This window comes from Capra hircus, chromosome 24 (assembly GCF_001704415.2).
Source record: "Capra hircus breed San Clemente chromosome 24, ASM170441v1, whole genome shotgun sequence".
NCBI classification, from domain to species: Eukaryota; Metazoa; Chordata; class Mammalia; order Artiodactyla; family Bovidae; genus Capra; species Capra hircus.
In genome coordinates, this window is record NC_030831.1 from 34,743,635 (window position 1) to 34,762,307 (window position 18,673).

An 18,673-nucleotide genomic window follows, 5' to 3' on the forward strand; every position below is an offset into this window, starting at 1 on the left:
CTCAAGAGTCTTCTCCAACACCACTATACAGTCCATGGACTTCTCCAGGCCAGAATACTGGAGTGGATAGCCTTTCCCTCCTCCAGGGGATCTTCCCAACCCAGGTCTCCTGCATTGCAGGCGGATTCTTTACCAGCTGAGCCACAAGGGAAGCCCCTCTGTATATTTATGTTACTGCTAAGCCTTCTGGTATGGTCATGGCTCCTAGGACCCTTTCCATCACTCTCCCGCCTGGTGGTATGATTGGAAAAGCAGGGCTGAAAGGAGTATCTTAATATTCCTGACGCACTTGGTATCTAAGGTACAACAGACTGTGGAGGAGAAAAAAAAAAGGGGGTTGAAATGAATGTAGCCCTAGACTAGCCTGTGAAAAATTCTTCCACTCATCAGGCATGTAAATGGTAAACCAAAGATTTGGTTCTCATTAACACCTAGTCAAAATAGCCTGCTCTCCTGTCATGATACTGCAGGAGTGAAGGTCAGAGGTCTGTTCAATAACAGAACGATCCTCCTGGACCAGTGCTAAGTCCTGGAGGGGTTACTGGCAGTAGGGTCTTCAGCTCACTAAGAGGATTTTACTGACCCCTTGTGGAAGAGAGAAGGTGGTGCACCTGTTTGTTTAGTAGCTCAGTCGTGTCTGACTCTTCGAGACCCCATGGATGGCAGCACGCCAGGCTTCCCTGTCCTTCAACATGGGCGCACCCAGACAGATCCCAGTTTGGGGAACTTACTTTTCTACCGTCCTTCAGGGAAAAAAATCACAGGGCAGAAAGGTGAGGTATGTTACTAACTGCCCAGTTTCTTTCCATTTAACTTGGAATTCTCAGTTATTTCTCATATCAACTTTTTTCCCCAACACCCATCAGGGCTTTCATCAAAGATAGGAGATGTGTGATGTCAAGTTGTGATGCTTTTGGTTTAAAAAAAAAAAAACGATGTAAGGAAGTGTAGGGGGCAGATAAGAAAAAGAAATCCAGTTTTGGATCCTAGCACAGCTACTGATTAAATGAAAGGCTAAGCAATCTGTTTAATGTCTCTTGAGTCTCACCATCCTCACAGGTAAAATGAAACTCATTGTTAGTAAGTTTGATGCGCATGGTAGGTGCACGTAAGAGTTTAGGCTGCTATCATTAAACATAAGGATGTCATATTTATTCATCATCTTGATGCTCACTGGACAGTCACTTTACACTCCTGTACAGAACATCTTTTGAAAAGAGAGAAAAAAAAATCTAGAAGTTTCTTTTCAATGAACAATTTCCTCAGTTGGGACCAGGTCTGACAGAGCCTCTCACAATACACACAGACAGAGAACACCTCTTGGCCAGGAAGCCTGGTGTCCCTGGTGTGAGCAGAATTCCAGAGAATGGGGCACAGAGAGACCCACCCCGCTCCCACCCCCTGCCTCCCCAGCGGGGCCAGGAGGACTGTCCTGGGCTCTGGCGTGTGTCTGCGTTTATCTTCCCATAGGAAATGCCTGACATCCCACTCAGAAGTAAATACTCTTTGCTGAGACTGGAAGGAGACAATTCCTGTGTTCCCAACCTGCAGTTTGAGGTTCCTTGTGTTCCAAGGTAAGCAGCCCTCAGCATTCCCTGGCAGTGGGGGGAGCGGGGTGAGATGGGGAGCACGGTGCAGGACATCAACTGGTGTGATTTTCCCCCTCAGAAGTTTCCAGGGGCTGGCCGATGACTCCTCACCCTGCCCTTCTTCCCGGGGGGAGGGGAGATGGGGCTGGAGGATAAGATGCTGGATTAAACCAGAGTCTGGGGAGCGGGAAACCAACCTGCCTGGCTTAGGATCACTTGGCCAGAGCCCCAGAACGACGCCCACAACTTTCCAGGCCACTCTGACCTCCCACTCACCAGGCCAGGCAGCCCAGAAGCAGACTTTGTAGGCCACCCTCTCTCAGCTCTGGAATGACAGGCAACTTCTCCTACTTTTCCTGTTTCCCTCTGCAGAGCGATTTTTCTTTTTTTGATCTTTTTATCTTGTACTGGGGTATAGCCGATTAACAATGTTGTCACAGTTTCATGTGAATAGCAAAGGGACTCATCCATACGTAAACATGTATCCATTCTCTATGGAGCAACTCTTTAAAAAGTCATTCTATATAATATTAAGTAGTTTTTACTAAAATGTAAGAGGTTGGGCAGAGACCACACGCAGAGTATGCATATTTGTGTTTTTCAAAACAAGAGGGGACCAATATATACGTGTATTTTGTAGTACTAAAATAAAAACAGTGGAGGGAAAATAAACCATAATATTATTTATAGGAGAATGGAGGATGGAAGGGATAGGAAAGGAAGCTAGACTTCTTGGACTATGTCTTGCTTTGTGGAACTGACTTTGAAAAATGTACATATTTCACATAACTTAAAATGAAATTTAAAAAATTAATGATGAAGGCAATTCCTAATATCTGAAAGTGAGTTGACAGCATAATGATACAGAAAGAGCTACTCCAGGGTCTTCAAAACACAGTCATTTCACTAAAACATCCCCAGTGGGATTTACTTTAATGTTTAAGAAAAAAACACTGCAAAAATATTTTAACTGTTTTCAGAAATCATACTGTTGGTGATAACACTGTGACTGTGCAATAAAGCAAATACATTTATTAACTGGTTGAAAAGAGAAGTAGACATAAAATCAATAAGACTAAATAAACAGCCAGTGGTCCTGAATTTGAGTTCCGAGATGCTTGTTTCAACTCATACCATTTCTCTTAAAAATGTTCCTAGCTCTTTCCATTGAAAAGGCCAAGAAGCAATGACCAACCCCAAAGCATTGACACCTCTAGCACCCAAATTATGCCCTCTAGATACCACTTATCACTAAAAGAGCCAGGAGTCCTTGGAGACATGTTCTATTCCACGTCTGTGCAGAGAATATACAGGATGAGACTGGAAATCTTGTCATTTCAGAGAGCAAGAAGACTCCCAACGAGGAACACGTTTGAGTCAATAGAATTCAGAAGCCAGTTTGAGTAACTTTCCACTGACCAGAGATGGGACAGTGGGAGCGCCAAAGAGTACAGTATAACTGCAATATACTATTAATAAGATGTATAAAATGTTTAAATCCATGAAATTAAAATAGCGTAAAAAAAAAAAAAAGAGCAGGTCATCTTTGGAAGATACAGAGAAACGATTCATTACCCAGTTTGTTCTTCAGGCTCTCGGTCATGTCCGACTCTGCTACCCTATGAACTGCAGCATGCCAGGCTTCCCTGACCTTCATTATCTCCCAAGTTTACTCATGCAATCAACTATACCAGAAATAATTAGTCCCTGCCTTTCTTTAAACAGGTCTTCTGAGTAAATATACTGTGTCAGGGCAAAGCCTGGCTTCACTTTAACTTCAGGGGGAGAGCGGCCGTCTGATGGCTGGGAATGGGAGGACCTGAACAAATCCTGGTTACCAGGTTGGAGAGGCTAAGATGATGCTTAGACTCTCAAGCCAAACTGTCCATTTCCTGGAGAAGAGCCTCAGCGAATGGGATCTCTACACGATTACTTATGGAGATCACTAATATTCTTTTTAAAAATAGAAATACAATTCACATATCATAAAATTCACCATTTCAAAATATTAAAAGTTCAGTGGTTTTTAGGTCACTGTGCAACTCAATCCAAAACATTTTCATCACCCCTATAAGAAACCCCATTACAGAAGTCAGACCCCCTTCACCCCTCTCCCAAGTCACTGGCAGCCACCGAAGTCTATTGTCTGTATAGAATAATGTCTGTATTCTGGGCATTTCATTTAAATGGACTCATACAGTATGTGGCCTTTTGTGTCTGGCATAGTTTCTCAAAAGGCGAAACATTTACGCTTGTTTGCCATATGCAATATATTCCTTATTGAGCTTTCGGTTCAAATCTTTGCTTATTTTTTTAGTTGGGTTGCTTTCTCATGCTCAAGCTCTAGGGTTCTTGTTACATTCTGTATACAAGCCCCTTTATGTGTTTTGCAGGTGTTTTTTTTTCCAACCTGTGGCTTACTTTTCATTTTTTTCAAAAATGTCTTTTGCAAAGTGTAAGTTTTTAATTTTAAAGAAGACCAATTTAACAATCGTTTCCTTCGTGTGTCATGCTTTTAGTATGGTATCTAACAACTTATAACTAGGGAGTTCCCGAGGGGTCTAATGGTTAGGACTGGGCACTTTCACTCCCATGGCCCAGGTTCAACCCGTTTAGAGAATTCCTGCAAGCATGAGGCAAAAAGACAAATAAAATGAAAAGGGATGGAATGAAATGAAGTAGAATAAAATACATACACATTAAACTCAAGGTCATCTGGATTTTCTCCTGTGTTATCTTCCAGAAGTTTTATATTTGGCATTTCATATTTAGCTCTATGATGCATTTTGAGTTAATTTTTGTGAAAGGTGTAAGGTCTGAATCTAGGTGTTTTTTTCCCTACATGTATATGCCCAGTTGTTGCTGGGGTTTTTTTGGTTTGTTCTAGTTACTAAGCAGTGTCTGACTCTTTTCGAGATATCCCAGGCAAGTATACTGGAGTGGATTGCCATTTCCTTCTCCAGGGGATCTTCCTAACTCAGGGATCAAACCTGCTGTCTCCTGCAGCGGCAGGATTCTCTACCGCTGAGCCAGTTGTTTCTGTTCCATTTCTTTAAAAGCCTACCCTTTCTCCATTTCATGGCCATTATCAAAGATCTGTTGACTATATTTGTGTGGGTCTATTGGTAGGCTCTCTGTTTAATAAATCCACTTGCCCAATCTTTTGCCAGTATCACAGTCTTGATGGCTTCTTAAAAAATTGAGATAGTTGACCTACAATATCTTATTTTAGCTTTATATAGTCAGTCTTTAGGCAGATACTGTTTGTCCTATGACTTTGTTCATTTTTAATATTTTTCTAGCTATTCCAAGTCTTTTGCCTTCCCATATAAACTGTAGTATTGGTTTGGTGATGCCTATAAAATAACCCGTTGGGATTCTGTTTGGGACTGCACTGAATCTATAGATGAGGTTGGGAAGAACTGACATCTTAATAATACTGATTCTTTCCATCTATAGTTATGGCATCTCTCTCCATTTACTTAGATTTTAAAAAATTTATCAGAGTTTTATAGTTTTCCTCATATAGATCTTTCACGTTTTGTTATATTTATACACAAGTATTTTTTGGGTGCTAATGTAAGTGGTGGGCTTCCCTGATAGCTCAGTGGTAAAGAATCCACCTGCCAATGCAGGAGACATGGGTTCAATCCCTGAGTTGGGAAGATCCCCTGGAGAAGGAAATGGCAACCCACTCCAGTATTCTCGCGTGGGAAGTCCCATGGACAGAGGAGCCTGGTAGGGTACAGTCTATGGGGTCAAAAGAGTTGCACAGGACTTAGCAACTAAACAACAAATATAGGTGATATTATTTTAAATTTCGAATCTCAACTTTTCACTGTTGGTATATAGAAAAGCAGTTAACTTTTGTACATTAACTTTTTATCTTGCAACCTTGCTATAATGGCTTATTAATTCCAAGAGTTTTCCTGTCAATTCTTTAGAAACTTGCAAATAGACAATCATGTCATTTACAGACAGTTTTCTTTCTTTCTCATCTGTATAGTTTTTACTTCCTTTTCTTGTCTTATTGCTTTAGCTAAGACCTTAGGAGGGGACCTCTTTGCCTCCTTCTCAACCTTATGGGGAAAGAGCACCTAGTTGCTAAGTCTCAAAGTAATGTCAGCTGTAGGTTTTTTGTAGATGTTCTTTATCAAGTTGAGGATGTTCTTTTCTGTTCCTAGTTTGCTGAAAGTTCTCATCAATTCATTTGCCCATTCATTCTTTTGCCACGGGCAAAAAAAAAAAAAAAGGATTTTCTTTTTCTTTATTTGGCCATGCGGCATGGCTTGTAGGATCTTAACTACTGGACCACCAGGGAAGTCCCAAGGATTCTTAAAAGTGGAAAATTTCAGGAGGCAGAAGAGGCATTGATTGTCAGCATGATGCAATGTGAGACTCAGCTGGCCATTGATGGCTTTGAAGACAAACCGGAGCCAAGGGAAGTGGGCTGCCTCCAGAAACTAGAAAGAGCAAGGACATGAAACTTCCCTAAGAGCAACCAGAAAGCCCCGACAACAGGTTGATTTGAGCCCAGGGAAACTCAAGTCAGACTTCTGACCTCCCAGACTCCTACTGTGTTAAGCCAAAACATTCATGGTAATTTGCCACAGAGCAATAGGAAACTAACACAATACTCTTGCACTATTACATTCATACTAATGGTATATAGTCTTTGTGAACTTCAGTCTTTCTTCAGTGTGGTTTGCCCATGGTCAGCAGCCAAAGACACTCTGATTCAATTGTCTATTTTTGTATTAAATCAGGGTTAAATTCACCTATAAAGGCTTTTCCCAAACTGTACATCAATATTTCACTCAAGATATTACTTGTTCTGTGGAAATAGAAGGAAGTAAGGTCAACAGTCTTAAACGTATGAGAAATAATATTTACGCTGATTGAAAAACTGCCTTTCAGAGAGTCGCCGTATCTAAGAGTGAGAACCTAACATGAAGGGGCATTTTAAGCATGAGTACATGGTATCTGACTCTAAAATCAGTGCAAACGCAGCACTGCCCAGTGGCTGCAGGGACACAGCATCAACTCTGGGACTAACGGTCACTGTTCCAGGTCTTATCTTTTCATATAATGTTTATCATCTTTTTATCCTTAAGATAAAAATAAATCTCTCAACTAGTTTTGTTATAAGGAGAAAACAACTATTAGCCAGATGATCATTCTTTAGCGATTAATTTATGGGAGAATCGTCTTTGGTGTTCTACTTTAACACACGCACTCATTCTATCTTTTAAACTCCTATCACTGCCCTGCAACGTATCATTTAAACGTTTTCATTATTAGTCAGTCTGGGAAATGCTACACTGTAAGACTAACAATTTTAACTTCTCTGAATGAATACCTATCAATGATAAAAAGTAGAAATCAGATTTTCTAAAATGGGTTTATTTTTAAAACCTATACAGAGTTTCAATTTAATGAAAAATATTGCCATGAAATGTCTAATTATATATACAGCAATAGAAATAAACCCCCAAATACAGTTAATTAGAGGTTATCAAAAAAATTAATTCACAATTTTAAAGGTGGAATACATATGCTTTTTTTCAAATAAACAATTTTAAAAAGTTTTTGTTTTAGATGGTTTTCCTCTTAAACATCTGAGTTATATACATACTTAATTTTTGAACTAAACTAGACAACCTCCCAGTAACTTCACAAATAAGTACTTCTATTAACTTGAAAAATAAAATAACTCACAAACTCCTATTACTGATTTAGTCACAAAATGCTAACAAAGTCAAGTAAATCATTGTTTTAAAATGTGTACCTCTTGAAAATGAAATCTACATTGGAGTTGTTAAGTGTAATAAACTTTTTATAGAAGAAGTTGTGTCTTTCATGACTAGTCGATTTATTTTCTATCAAGTTTACCCTTTAGACTACTTTTACAATATCTCTTAATCCTGAGAATGTGAGGTGTTAAAATAGGAAAACCTTTGGCCCCATTGATAAAGAGGTACCTTAAATGTAAACAATTGCCATGACAGCCTTCTAGACGTGAGCACCCATGTCTTGTATAGAATTGGAGATATATTTCCTTGTTTCTCAAAGACATGACAATTTCCTTCCCAATAAAAAGATTTGATGTATTGAGATTTGTTTTCAAATGCCATAAAGAATAAAAACTCATGTATACATCTATAAAGATCAATTTCAAAAGATCAGCGAAAAGCATTATATAATGATATTACATCATACGCTTTATTAATGGTAAATGTTTGCATTTATTTTTAAAAGCTTAGCTCTTGCTAAGCATTTTTTAAGAGAAAGCTAATAAATGAGAATCATTTGCCATACAAAAACTATATTCACAAACAAGACTTTAATCAAATGAAAGCTAAAAAACACTGGAAAAAATACAAAGCAAAACACTGCTATGAGTCAATTAAACTGCCTTCTATCACTAAATATAAAGCATCTAGAATGACACAAGTATACTGAACAGAAAATTCTGTGGATTCAGTCTAAGTAAGACCAGCGTTTAAGAGTGTCATGCAATTCATGATTTTCTTAAAAAAAAGTTTTTTTAACCGAATCATATAAACAAAAGGTCTTCTTTTCATTTGAGGGGAAGACAACCTGTTTTCCAAACAGATTCTCCTTTTTCGCTAAAACAGCAAAAGGTATGAACTCTAGCTCCTCTTCCCAGGTGCTACTGACACATGACTTGGCATAATGACTTAACACAGAAGTACTTCCTGGTAACAGTGTCATGGCCATAAATAATCCATTAAAAAAAAAAAGATCAAGTGCAAATCTAAGAAAACCTCCTTTAAAGAATTACCCAAACCTAGCACACAAGCAGAATCGCTATTACATGAGCTAAGAAATACAACTTATCAATATGTGTATGACGATAAACACACACCAAAGACCACCTTCTATAAAGTTTTAGTCGTGCTGCCAAGTTGATCATTCTTGCAAGGCACTGAAGAATTATGTAGATGGATTTTCCAAAATATAACTAACAATTGCTTAAACTGTTAAAAAGCCCTGAGTCAGAACTTTCAATAACTTCCTGAAATTATCAATTTCAGACAAAATGGCACATTTGTTTATTCTATAGAAAATTACAAGACCATTTTGCTTTTTGGAGGGAAGAAGTCATGTTTATGAAACAAAACTAAATAGACTGCACAAGAAAAAAAAATATTCAGCAATATTATCTCTTACACATTTCATTATTAATTGCAACTTGTAGTTACGGATTTAGGCACCATATTTATGTGGCAGGTCATCTTTGCTTCCTCAACAAAATAAAAATCTCAATTTTTAACCTCAGGTTTCCATCTCCTCCTTAGTCACAAATATGAATAAATGCTGGAAAATACTCCAGCAGAAAAGGAGGCAGAGCGTGCCCATGCAGCAGCTTACACTTCAACTCACCAGCTCCACCATCTAGTTCATATCTTCATGCTCTAGTCTCACCCACAACCAGCCACTTAGAGCACACTGAGGCTCAACCTAAAAGAATGTCCCCCTCGCTGTAGCAAAGCAATGTATACACGAGAAAATAGCTTTTCCTCAATTTTAGTGTTTTAAAGAAGTACAACTATAATTAATACTGTATAGTTTTACATCTATGTAAAGGTTCCAAGGCTATACATGATTCATCAAGTAATATCAGTAAGCATTCCTATTATAATACTCAAGCAAATAAAATCAGGATGCCTTTTTGAGAGGAAAAAAACATCTTGAAAACAGTTACAAGTAGACTTAAAGAAAACACATTTTCAACAACAAGGCACACAAAATTTGAGAAGTTCTAATGCCTTGTCAATTTAGTATAAATTCAGTGCTAACCTAATTACAATGTTTAAAAAGTGTGTTTCTCCCCTCTGACTCAAAATGAAATAAACCCTTCTAATTAACAGATATTTAAAACCTACTCAATTACGACTGATGACGACTGGAAGGGAGAAGAGAAATTCTGTCTTCCCCAAACTTGATTATTCACCATCACTGTAGGTCTTGCAAATACAAACTCTTAAGATATTCAGGTGTTTCTCCATTTATATTTAATCAAAATTCTATTCCACTGGAGGAGGGAGAAGACGACTGCTGATTAATGGGTATAGTTTCAATTCTGCAAAATGAGAAAGCTGAATATACTTCTACCGTTGCTGCTTTGATAAAATCTACACGATCTCCATTTTTCTCTAAACTCAAAAACTGACTTTTCTTTTTTTACTTACTGGAATCCCTATCATCCCCTCTATCCAATTCCATCACCAATTCTCCAAGTTCATAAGTTTAAATAATTCCTAGTCCAAAAGGGTCCAAAATTCACAATAAACAAAAAACAGCATTGGGCAACACATTACTCTACAACACAAGAGCATCTATTTCTGCCACGTAAAAATGACCTAGCAAGCTGTGAAATCTGAATTGGACAAATCTTAAGCAGCATGCATTGCAATTTGCTAAATGCTCTTACAGGCTAAAGCCATCAAAAACGTAAATTTAAGAAAGTTATTTTCAACATTATCAATTAATCTTATGCCTCAGTAGCTAGATGGTCAATCTGCAATGTTTGAATTTACAAATAATCAAGCATAATTTGGCCAGCTAAACTAAAATACTTATGTAAAATAATTTTCCAATACTAATACAAAATGACCTTCTCTTGAAAAACTTCCTTGCTCCCAACAAAATGAAATATGTTTATAGTATAAACAGCAAGAATGTTAAATTATGGGAAGAAAAACTATTAGAATAGCACCATATGGTTAAGTTGTGTATATGTTTTGGGTCACAAAGCTGACAATATTAGAATAAAAGAAAAAATATGGTAGAGGTGAGAGGGTACAGAGAGGGAACCCTAATGACAGCTCTTCCAAAACATTAGGAAGAAATGTTATCAGTATCTTTAGATCCCTTTTTTTGAAAAGAATACTTCAAATACACAATGGCTGCATGATAAATTCTGTATGTGCTTAGAAGCTGACAATTTTTTCACCATTGTGTATCTTGCTCCTGAAGCTCAATAAATACATTTTTGAGTGAATGCATGTCAGTTTTGGTGATGGTGTTTTTTTTTTTTTCCTAACGATTCTAGGAAAAGCAAAAGCTCTTTCGAGGCACAAGATAAAAAGATGATCATGACAAGGACACGTCCTAACTGGGAGTACTGCTGAGACGTATCATAAGAGGTAGCAGTTTCATAGAATTAGAGGAAAGTTACTTAAATAATGATGCTCTTAAACTTATTCTCTCTCACAAACTGAAAATAAATTTAAAATTATTTTTCAGGTGCATAAAAACACAAATGAAAAAACATTTTCTTTTCACTAGACAAATTTCAAAGTGGTACAAATGGAGAAAATCCACAAGTGTACAACACTACAGTTACAGTGACTTCATAACTTTTTAATAGTTTACAGGTTATTATATTTTTAATATGGAGGAAATAAGCTAGTCTGGAAGATGAAACTGCCTTTTAGGGATGTAAGCTTAAGCACTGTAGCTCAGAAGACCTATAGCAAGAATTTAAGTGAAGTAAAGCTCCGGACTATACAATTCTCTGGTTGGTCAAGCTATGCACGAGTCAGCCAGGTGCTGCCTCCTTACAATCGACCTTGTGGAAAAAGAGATGGACAGCACATGGAAGAGAAGGAAAACCCTGACTTACACTGTTTACAGATCTGAAAGAAAATAGTCTGTCTCTCTATGTGAACATCACTGGACAGATGTTCTTTTTATAACTTCAAAATATGGCTTCAACAACAGTCTCAGTAGCCTGTTATTAGGTAACTGAGTCAATATAAATTTTCAAATTTAAAATGTATAAAAATTTTTGCTGTTCTAAATGGTAAGTCACTCCTCTAAACACAGATATGGAATTACCGAGACTAGAGAGGCAGCAAAGTGCTCCGCTGCTCTCACCAGGACTTGCAGGGGCAGCAGGCATCAATGAGCCAGAAACATGATATTATGAGGGCTAGAGACCTTGTACTTTCAAATTTAATTGTTGCAGCAGGAGAACCGAAATAAGAACCAGAGTCAAAGGGGAAAAAACCCACAAAAAAGATACTTATCCTTAGGAGTAAACTTATACACATATAGTAGATACTACTGTAAACAGATGATATTTGTATAATGTAGCAGCAATGAACCCCAAAACACTTACTTATATGTATATTCATTCCAGATGTTGAAAGAGAAAAAAATAATTAGATGCTCCAGAGTAAAATAAAACAAAAACACAGATAATCAGACATATTTCTGTAAATATCCTAGTCATTCTTTCTAAATTAAGTTTCTATCACCGGTTATTTACAAGGTCTTGGATATTGCTGGCAGGTTAAATAATATCCCCATTGTTAGGTATGATGAGAGACTGTTTTCTTTATAGTCAGCTCTACTGTCTAAAAGATAATGGAAGCGAGCCCTCTGAGGACGATAGAAACAGTGACACTGTCAGAACTGACGCAGAGGAGAAAGGAGCATTGCCTACTGAGGACAGCGCTTTTCCCTTCCCGGATTACTGCTACTCAGCACATCGGGAAAGTTAAACCGAACCCCGGGGGCCCAACCAGGGCAACACCACTTCCCTGGTCAGATCAAGCCTGAATAAGTAACCACAGGGGAAACTGAGGCCCATTTTTCACAGTCAGTTTTTTACAAGCTGGCTGAACAAAACAGTGTACAAATTAAGGGAAGAAGGGCAATTATAACAGTTAATAAGCACTCTTGTATTGGATGCCCCCACCCGCCCTGCCTTCAGTTCCCCACTGTGATTGCTTATTTTTACTTTTCATGTCTCAGTCATTTTGAAACAAGTAAAACAATTTTCCTTTGAATCCAGAAAATAAGTTGAATGCAAAGTCACTATTCTCTCATTCTGTATTTCCATTTACTCTGAGAATTCAGAGACAATCATTTGGATAACTTTATGTTACCTTATAAGGAGAATCCTCGCTTCAATATTCTTTTAATCATGCAGAACTTGTACTATAATTTTATCATTTAACATATGAAACATAATAGTTTGACTTGCACCTTTCATATGATGCATGACCTTTCTGGGTACCTGTGTCAACTCACTGTAAAAATCAAGATAAACTGAAAGACAGCTGACCATAAGGAAGTACATCTTTTGAGGTTTAACGTTTATAAACTATGAGAGAAAATGCAATGAAAACAAAAAATAACAGGAAATCCTTAAAGGACTTTCTCCCTTAGATGCAGAACGCAAATTATGTGAATTACACGGATTTGATGTTTCAACTGAAAGGAAAACCAAAAATACACAGCTTCAAACACTGTTTTGTAGAGTTTTTTTGTTGTCGTTGTTCTGAGACATTTAGAGTCTAATTACACTCTAGCAAAGAAACTATGAGATTAAAAATTAATTCATTAGAACCTCCAACTAGCTTAAAAAGCTAACTAAGATCTCATGGACAAAATATTTTAGCTAACAGAACACAGGGGGTTTCTTAGTTAATACAAAAGAATCCTCCGTTCAATAGCTTTTCGACAGATGGGACATTCACTCATCCGGTCTCCACAGAGCTGGCACGTCCCATGGCCACAAAGGAAGATCATGTTCTTCAGACGATCCAAACACACAGGGCACATTGTCTGCAATATGAGATAATAAACAAAGTAATAAATGCTGAGCTATTTTCTAGTTTGAAAGTATAATCTGACAACTCTGCAACGTCATTAATTTTTTTTGTTGTTGTAGTCAAATAATCTTTGGCTGCTGGACACTTTTAAATTTTTGAATCTTTAAGATCATCCTTATAAAAACAGAAATACTGGCTGTACTGTCAGGTCAGTATAAAATGGTACTATATAAAATAAATAGTACATAAAACTAAAAATACCAATGCCAAAATCTAATAGAAAAAGGATGAAAACAGCCCCTTCAGTCTGACTGATTCTCCAGCTCTAGGGACCAGGTTGCTCTTGTATGAAAATGACACAGTGTACTGCAGGAAGCAGTGGAGGATACTGCTGAGAACACACACACACCAAGCACGGTGCGAGATGTGGTCCAGGCCCAAAGCATGTATCACTCTCATTTCAAAAGAGGAAACTGAGGCTTGGCGAGGCTAAAGACGAGCCAGAATGCGAGCTTGGGCGCATGTGGCCCCAGAGCTCTTGCTTTTAGACATGAAGCTGCACTGCACTGCCTTCAATACAGACCCTCTGGTTAAAAACAATTAACCTTAGCTATTGCTAAATGTAACTTCATCAACTTGGAAGAATTCAGGAGTATATTTCTATGAAATTTTCTAGAAAAAAACACACATACACTCACAAAGCACATTTTACGTTTATAAAAACATTATCTATCTTAATACTTCATTTTGAATTATACCTTTCCCAAATAACACAGAAATGAAATAAATAAAAATGTCCAGATTAATAAATCAGGCCTAAAGTCTATAGGAAAATGTCATCACCAACTCTGACAATATCAGAAATCATTGTGAAGAAAGCAATAGCAAAAAAGAACTACAGTCTCACTTGCTGGCTCCATTCTTCCAAGGTAAACTTTCACATTTATCTTCAAAGTTTTGAGAAGAAAGGGGATAAAAATATCAGTTTTTATTTTAAAAAGCCAACGTAGCTTTTTAAAACTAAAATAGTTTCTTTTTCACTAAACTTCCCAGAGGTTTATGTAGTTAATCAATAACTCTTATTTCCAAAAGTAAACACATCTGTGCAGTCCAGGGTAAGTTACTTTGGATTAATATAGCCTTAATAGCATATAAAATAAATCTGTTTTTTAAAGAGACATTGGGGTGAGAGAGAGATTGGAGGTTTAAAATTTAAAGAGACTTATTCAGATGCTTTCTCTTGGTAACCCTGAAGGGGTAAGAAACTGCAACATGCCACAGAAAATGAGTTTTAACTATTTAAATACTTCAGTGATGCAATATGGACATAAAGTTATCTAAGAAAGAAAAAACTTCAGATAGAAAAGACAAGAGTGGAACTCTGAACAACTGCATGGCAACACTGATGTGACTGCCAACTGAACAATACCCTTTGTGCTCAACCCTTTGAATTAAATCAGATTTAATTGCTGGGTCAAATGGTAAGATAAGAAGGAAAAAAGACTTTTTTTAAACCAGAACCTGTAAGTTTTAGGTAACATCTTCATTTTAATGTTGCTTTTATTAAATATTAAGCAGATATGAAAGAGTACTTCTGTTGGTATGCATAATATATAAAGAAACAAATAACCACCACCCAGCTTAGGCATGGATATGCCCTCCCCTACCCCTCACTGATAATGACGTTTCTGAATTTAACATTTATCTTTCCCTTGCTTTTCTTATGGAGGGGCTGTGTGTGTGTGTATCTTTTTCTCCTTTTCATTGAAGCATCACATTTATAGAGAAAAGTGCACAGGTCATAATGTACAGTTTAATAAAAGCTCACAAACCAATCAAATGTAAGTAAATAACTTAGGTCATGAAACGGAACCATCACTACTCATCAAACTGCCCCCATGTCCCAGCCCAAAACAACCACCATCCTTTGATTTTAAACACTATCTGTGTGATTATTTTTTCCAAGTTTTCATCCCCAAACAAAATCTTACTTAGTTTTATGAGATGACGACAAACTTTCCCAAAATGTTTTTACTAATTAATATTCCCATCAGCACTGTGTGAGTTGCGGCTGCTATGTACTTTGCCTGAACACTCGATACTGACAGTTTCTAACACTTCCTCCCTCAATCTGACAGGCAGGAAAAGTGTGATGGAGAATTTTTTCACGTTTGGTGAGGTGAGTCTCCTATTTTGTCAAGTACTTGGTGAAATCTTCTAATCAGATCTTGCTGACTGCAAATATTCAAATACTACAAGGGACACACTAATATGAACCACGCTTGCTATGGACAACACTAGTACTTTTTAAGAAAAAGAGGCACTGGCGCTCTTGGGAGGCGCTCTTCACCGTGGAGAAGCACCATTACCTGTTCTTTGATGTCCTGTAGCTGCTGCTGCAGCTTTTGCACGTCCGCATTGACGTTGGTATTATCTTTGTCCTTCTGCAGCACCGGAATATTCCCACTGGCTAAAGCACACACAAAGAATCTTAATGTTATGACTGTTGTGAAGCAAAAATGATTTTTTAATTTCAAAATTATTATTTTATTTATTAAAAACACGATACTATTATTCGAATGCTCTTAAAAAACTTTTTTCCCATGTGGACAATGGATACAGCAGTGACATTCATGTTAAAGTTCTTCATTTATAATCTTCAAAAAGAAATAGGTTTACACATTAATTTCTAATTATGTTTAACTCAGGTGGACAATAATCCACACTACAAAGAGACTTCCAGGTTTTCCAAGGCTTTCCTGTTGCTACTGATCCGAGATGAGGAACTCCGTGAAAGAAAGGTCCATGATACCTACTAAATGGAGAGAAATTTTTTACCTCACTTTGCCTATTCTCTAGATACTTGGACTTTTACTCTGGTTAATCTGTCCCCAGGATTTTTACCCTGCTCTATTGGTGATAAAAACAAACTGGCTACACTAACTTTACTCCTCATCCTACATAGAACAAAGAAGTCAAAGAGACCATCCAGTTTACGTCTCGTGCAGAGATGAAAACTATTTTTATACTGCTGTACTATAGGTGACCCTTGAACAACACAAGGGTTAATCAACAAATAACTTATAGTGGCCCTCCAAATCCATGGTTTCTTCACATTACTGGACTCAAACAACCACACAGGAACCATGGAGTCCTGTAGTATTTACTACGAAAAAATATCCAAGTTTTGGGAGTTCCCTGGTGGCCTGTGGTTAGGATTCCAGGCTTTCACTGCTGTGGCCTGGGTTCAATCGCTGGTTGGGGAACTGAGATTCCACAAGCTTTTTTTTGGTGTGGCCAAAAAAAAGATTCAAGTTTAAGTAGACCCTGGCAGTGCAAATCTATGATGTTCAAGGGTCAACTGTACAGAAAGGTTGATGGTAAATAACTTACTTTTCATCTTTCCACTATTCACTGGGTTACACTTCCATTTATCTATAGTTACTCCATCACAAATAATGACTATTTCATAAAATAATTAAACACACTAGGTAAAACTATTACATAAAGGAATAAGGTTAATACATGTGTAAACTGAAAAAATAATTTTTAATATGATGTCCTCCTGCCCTGAGACACAATAAATTTCATCTTAAAAATAGCCAAAGTATATTTAAGAACACAACAATACTTTGTTATAAAACACACATGGATATTTCCTTAAAAGACTAATGCTTAAAGCTCCAAAATATCACAAGTTGGAAAAATCCAACTTCAGGTTTCCTATAATGAGCCTGTTCCTTGCAGATTCAACTCACAGACCCTCTGTTTTACAAGCAGACAGTACAGTGCCCCATGAGAAGCTGTGTCTGTGAAAGTCCCAACAAAATCAGAAAACCCACTTACAGATATCATCGGTGGCATCCTCTGCACTTTTCCCTCCACAGCACATGATGAAGGGCACTCTTCGCTCAACCACTGCCCGACACTGCACACACTTCTTCATCAGGCTGGCACAGTCTGCAAATGGCAATACAACACATCTCACAGAAGAAAACACGAACAGGGTTGCCTTCCTCCACTCGTTTAACAGTAAGATAAACACTAAGTTACAGTGATACACAATTCTACCTTCTCAAGATGTTACCTACCGAAGAAAGCATATTTTTCACTGGTAGCCTCTAGAGTAGAAATCCCATCATTATGAAAATAACGGCATTTTCTAATACACTGGAATAAACTGAGGGGAAGGTTCAAATTTTTTTAAAAATATGTAACATAAATATTTTAAGATCTTAAGGCTTAAGAACAAAGGAGGGAGAGACCTTTCATGAATTTAACTACTGTAACAAGAATTATAAGGCTGCCAGCATGATATTTTTTAAAACTACTTTCTTTTGTAAGTATTTTATCACTAGTCCCTTCAATTCCTAAAATATACTATACAGTTCTCTTCCTCCTATCAAATTGATGCAATCTAACAAGAAAATTAGTGACTACTTTTTTAGTGTTAGCAGTCAGGACAATTCATCATAATGGACTATCTTTCTCATACCTCTATATTAGAGGTAGAATGCTTTCCCATTCAAAGAAGAAATTCTCAGGCACAATTCTATGTTATGGACTATTAATATTACACCTAAAGTTATTAATTAATTATAAAATAACACATAGCGCTTCAACACATCCTTTCCCATTAGCATTTATTATGAAAAGTATATTCCGTATCTTAGCCTATAGTACCAAGTGTCTTTGTCAATTCAAAAACAGGAAAAATAACAGAAACTGTGGCAGGGTATCTTTATGATAAGATAGTAAACCTTAACAAAGCACAAAATCACCAGTGTGGACAAGGGGGCCATAGACTCAACAGTGCTGATGCTGGTGGACAGAGCACCTCTGGCAAGGACGATCTTGTGCCAAGGCCTGAAAGGAGATGGGTCAGATGCTGGCCTAGGCAAGATGAACCAGGTAGGAGCTACTGCTAGCAGACAACTGGTTTGGGATTTGCCTTCAATCTGAGGGCAGACTTTTTTCTCTTGAATTTATAATTTAACAGCCTGAGTAGTAATATGTAGCCACTATTATTTCAAATAGATAGCATCACCTACTCAATGAGCAGAAATTTGAGCAAACTCCAGGAGATAGTGCAGGCCAGAGGGGTCTGGCAGGCTACAGTTCATGGTGTCACAAGTCAGACACAGCTTCACAACCGAACAACAACAAATTATTTCAAATTCCTGTAACTATTAAGTTAAGTTGTTATATTATTTATATAAAATCTTTCTTCAGCCTGTCCAAAGGGCTGTAACTTTTCCTTCCTTGATGACTGTGCTGTGGAGACTGGACCACCTGCTGTACTATATACTCCTTGAGAAAGGGACTTTTCCCTGCAATTTCAGCTTCTCTAGCAAATATATGTTTACCAATAACAAGATATCTGTAAAAAGGAGAAAGCAATCTACTTTTTAGGTTTCTTACGAAAATAAATGAGGAAATACTCAAAAAGAGATTATAACAGTTGGCACAAATTAAGAACTCAATAAAATCAGC

At 37.3% G+C, this 18,673-nt stretch overlaps 1 protein-coding gene across 1 annotated transcript in view; it reads right to left on the bottom strand.

Annotated features, from left to right (window-relative positions):
* Positions 7,793 to 18,673, bottom strand: part of MIB1 (mindbomb E3 ubiquitin protein ligase 1) — a 101,379-nt gene continuing 90,498 nt past the window's right edge. The window contains exons 19-21 of the mRNA XM_018039520.1: positions 17,027 to 17,140; positions 15,550 to 15,650; positions 7,793 to 13,193 (exon numbers count right to left, since the gene is read on the bottom strand). Of these exons, the coding sequence (XP_017895009.1) occupies positions 13,053 to 13,193; positions 15,550 to 15,650; positions 17,027 to 17,140 (356 nt within the window). The 3' untranslated portion in view covers positions 7,793 to 13,052. The remainder of the gene's footprint in view (positions 13,194 to 15,549; positions 15,651 to 17,026; positions 17,141 to 18,673) is intronic.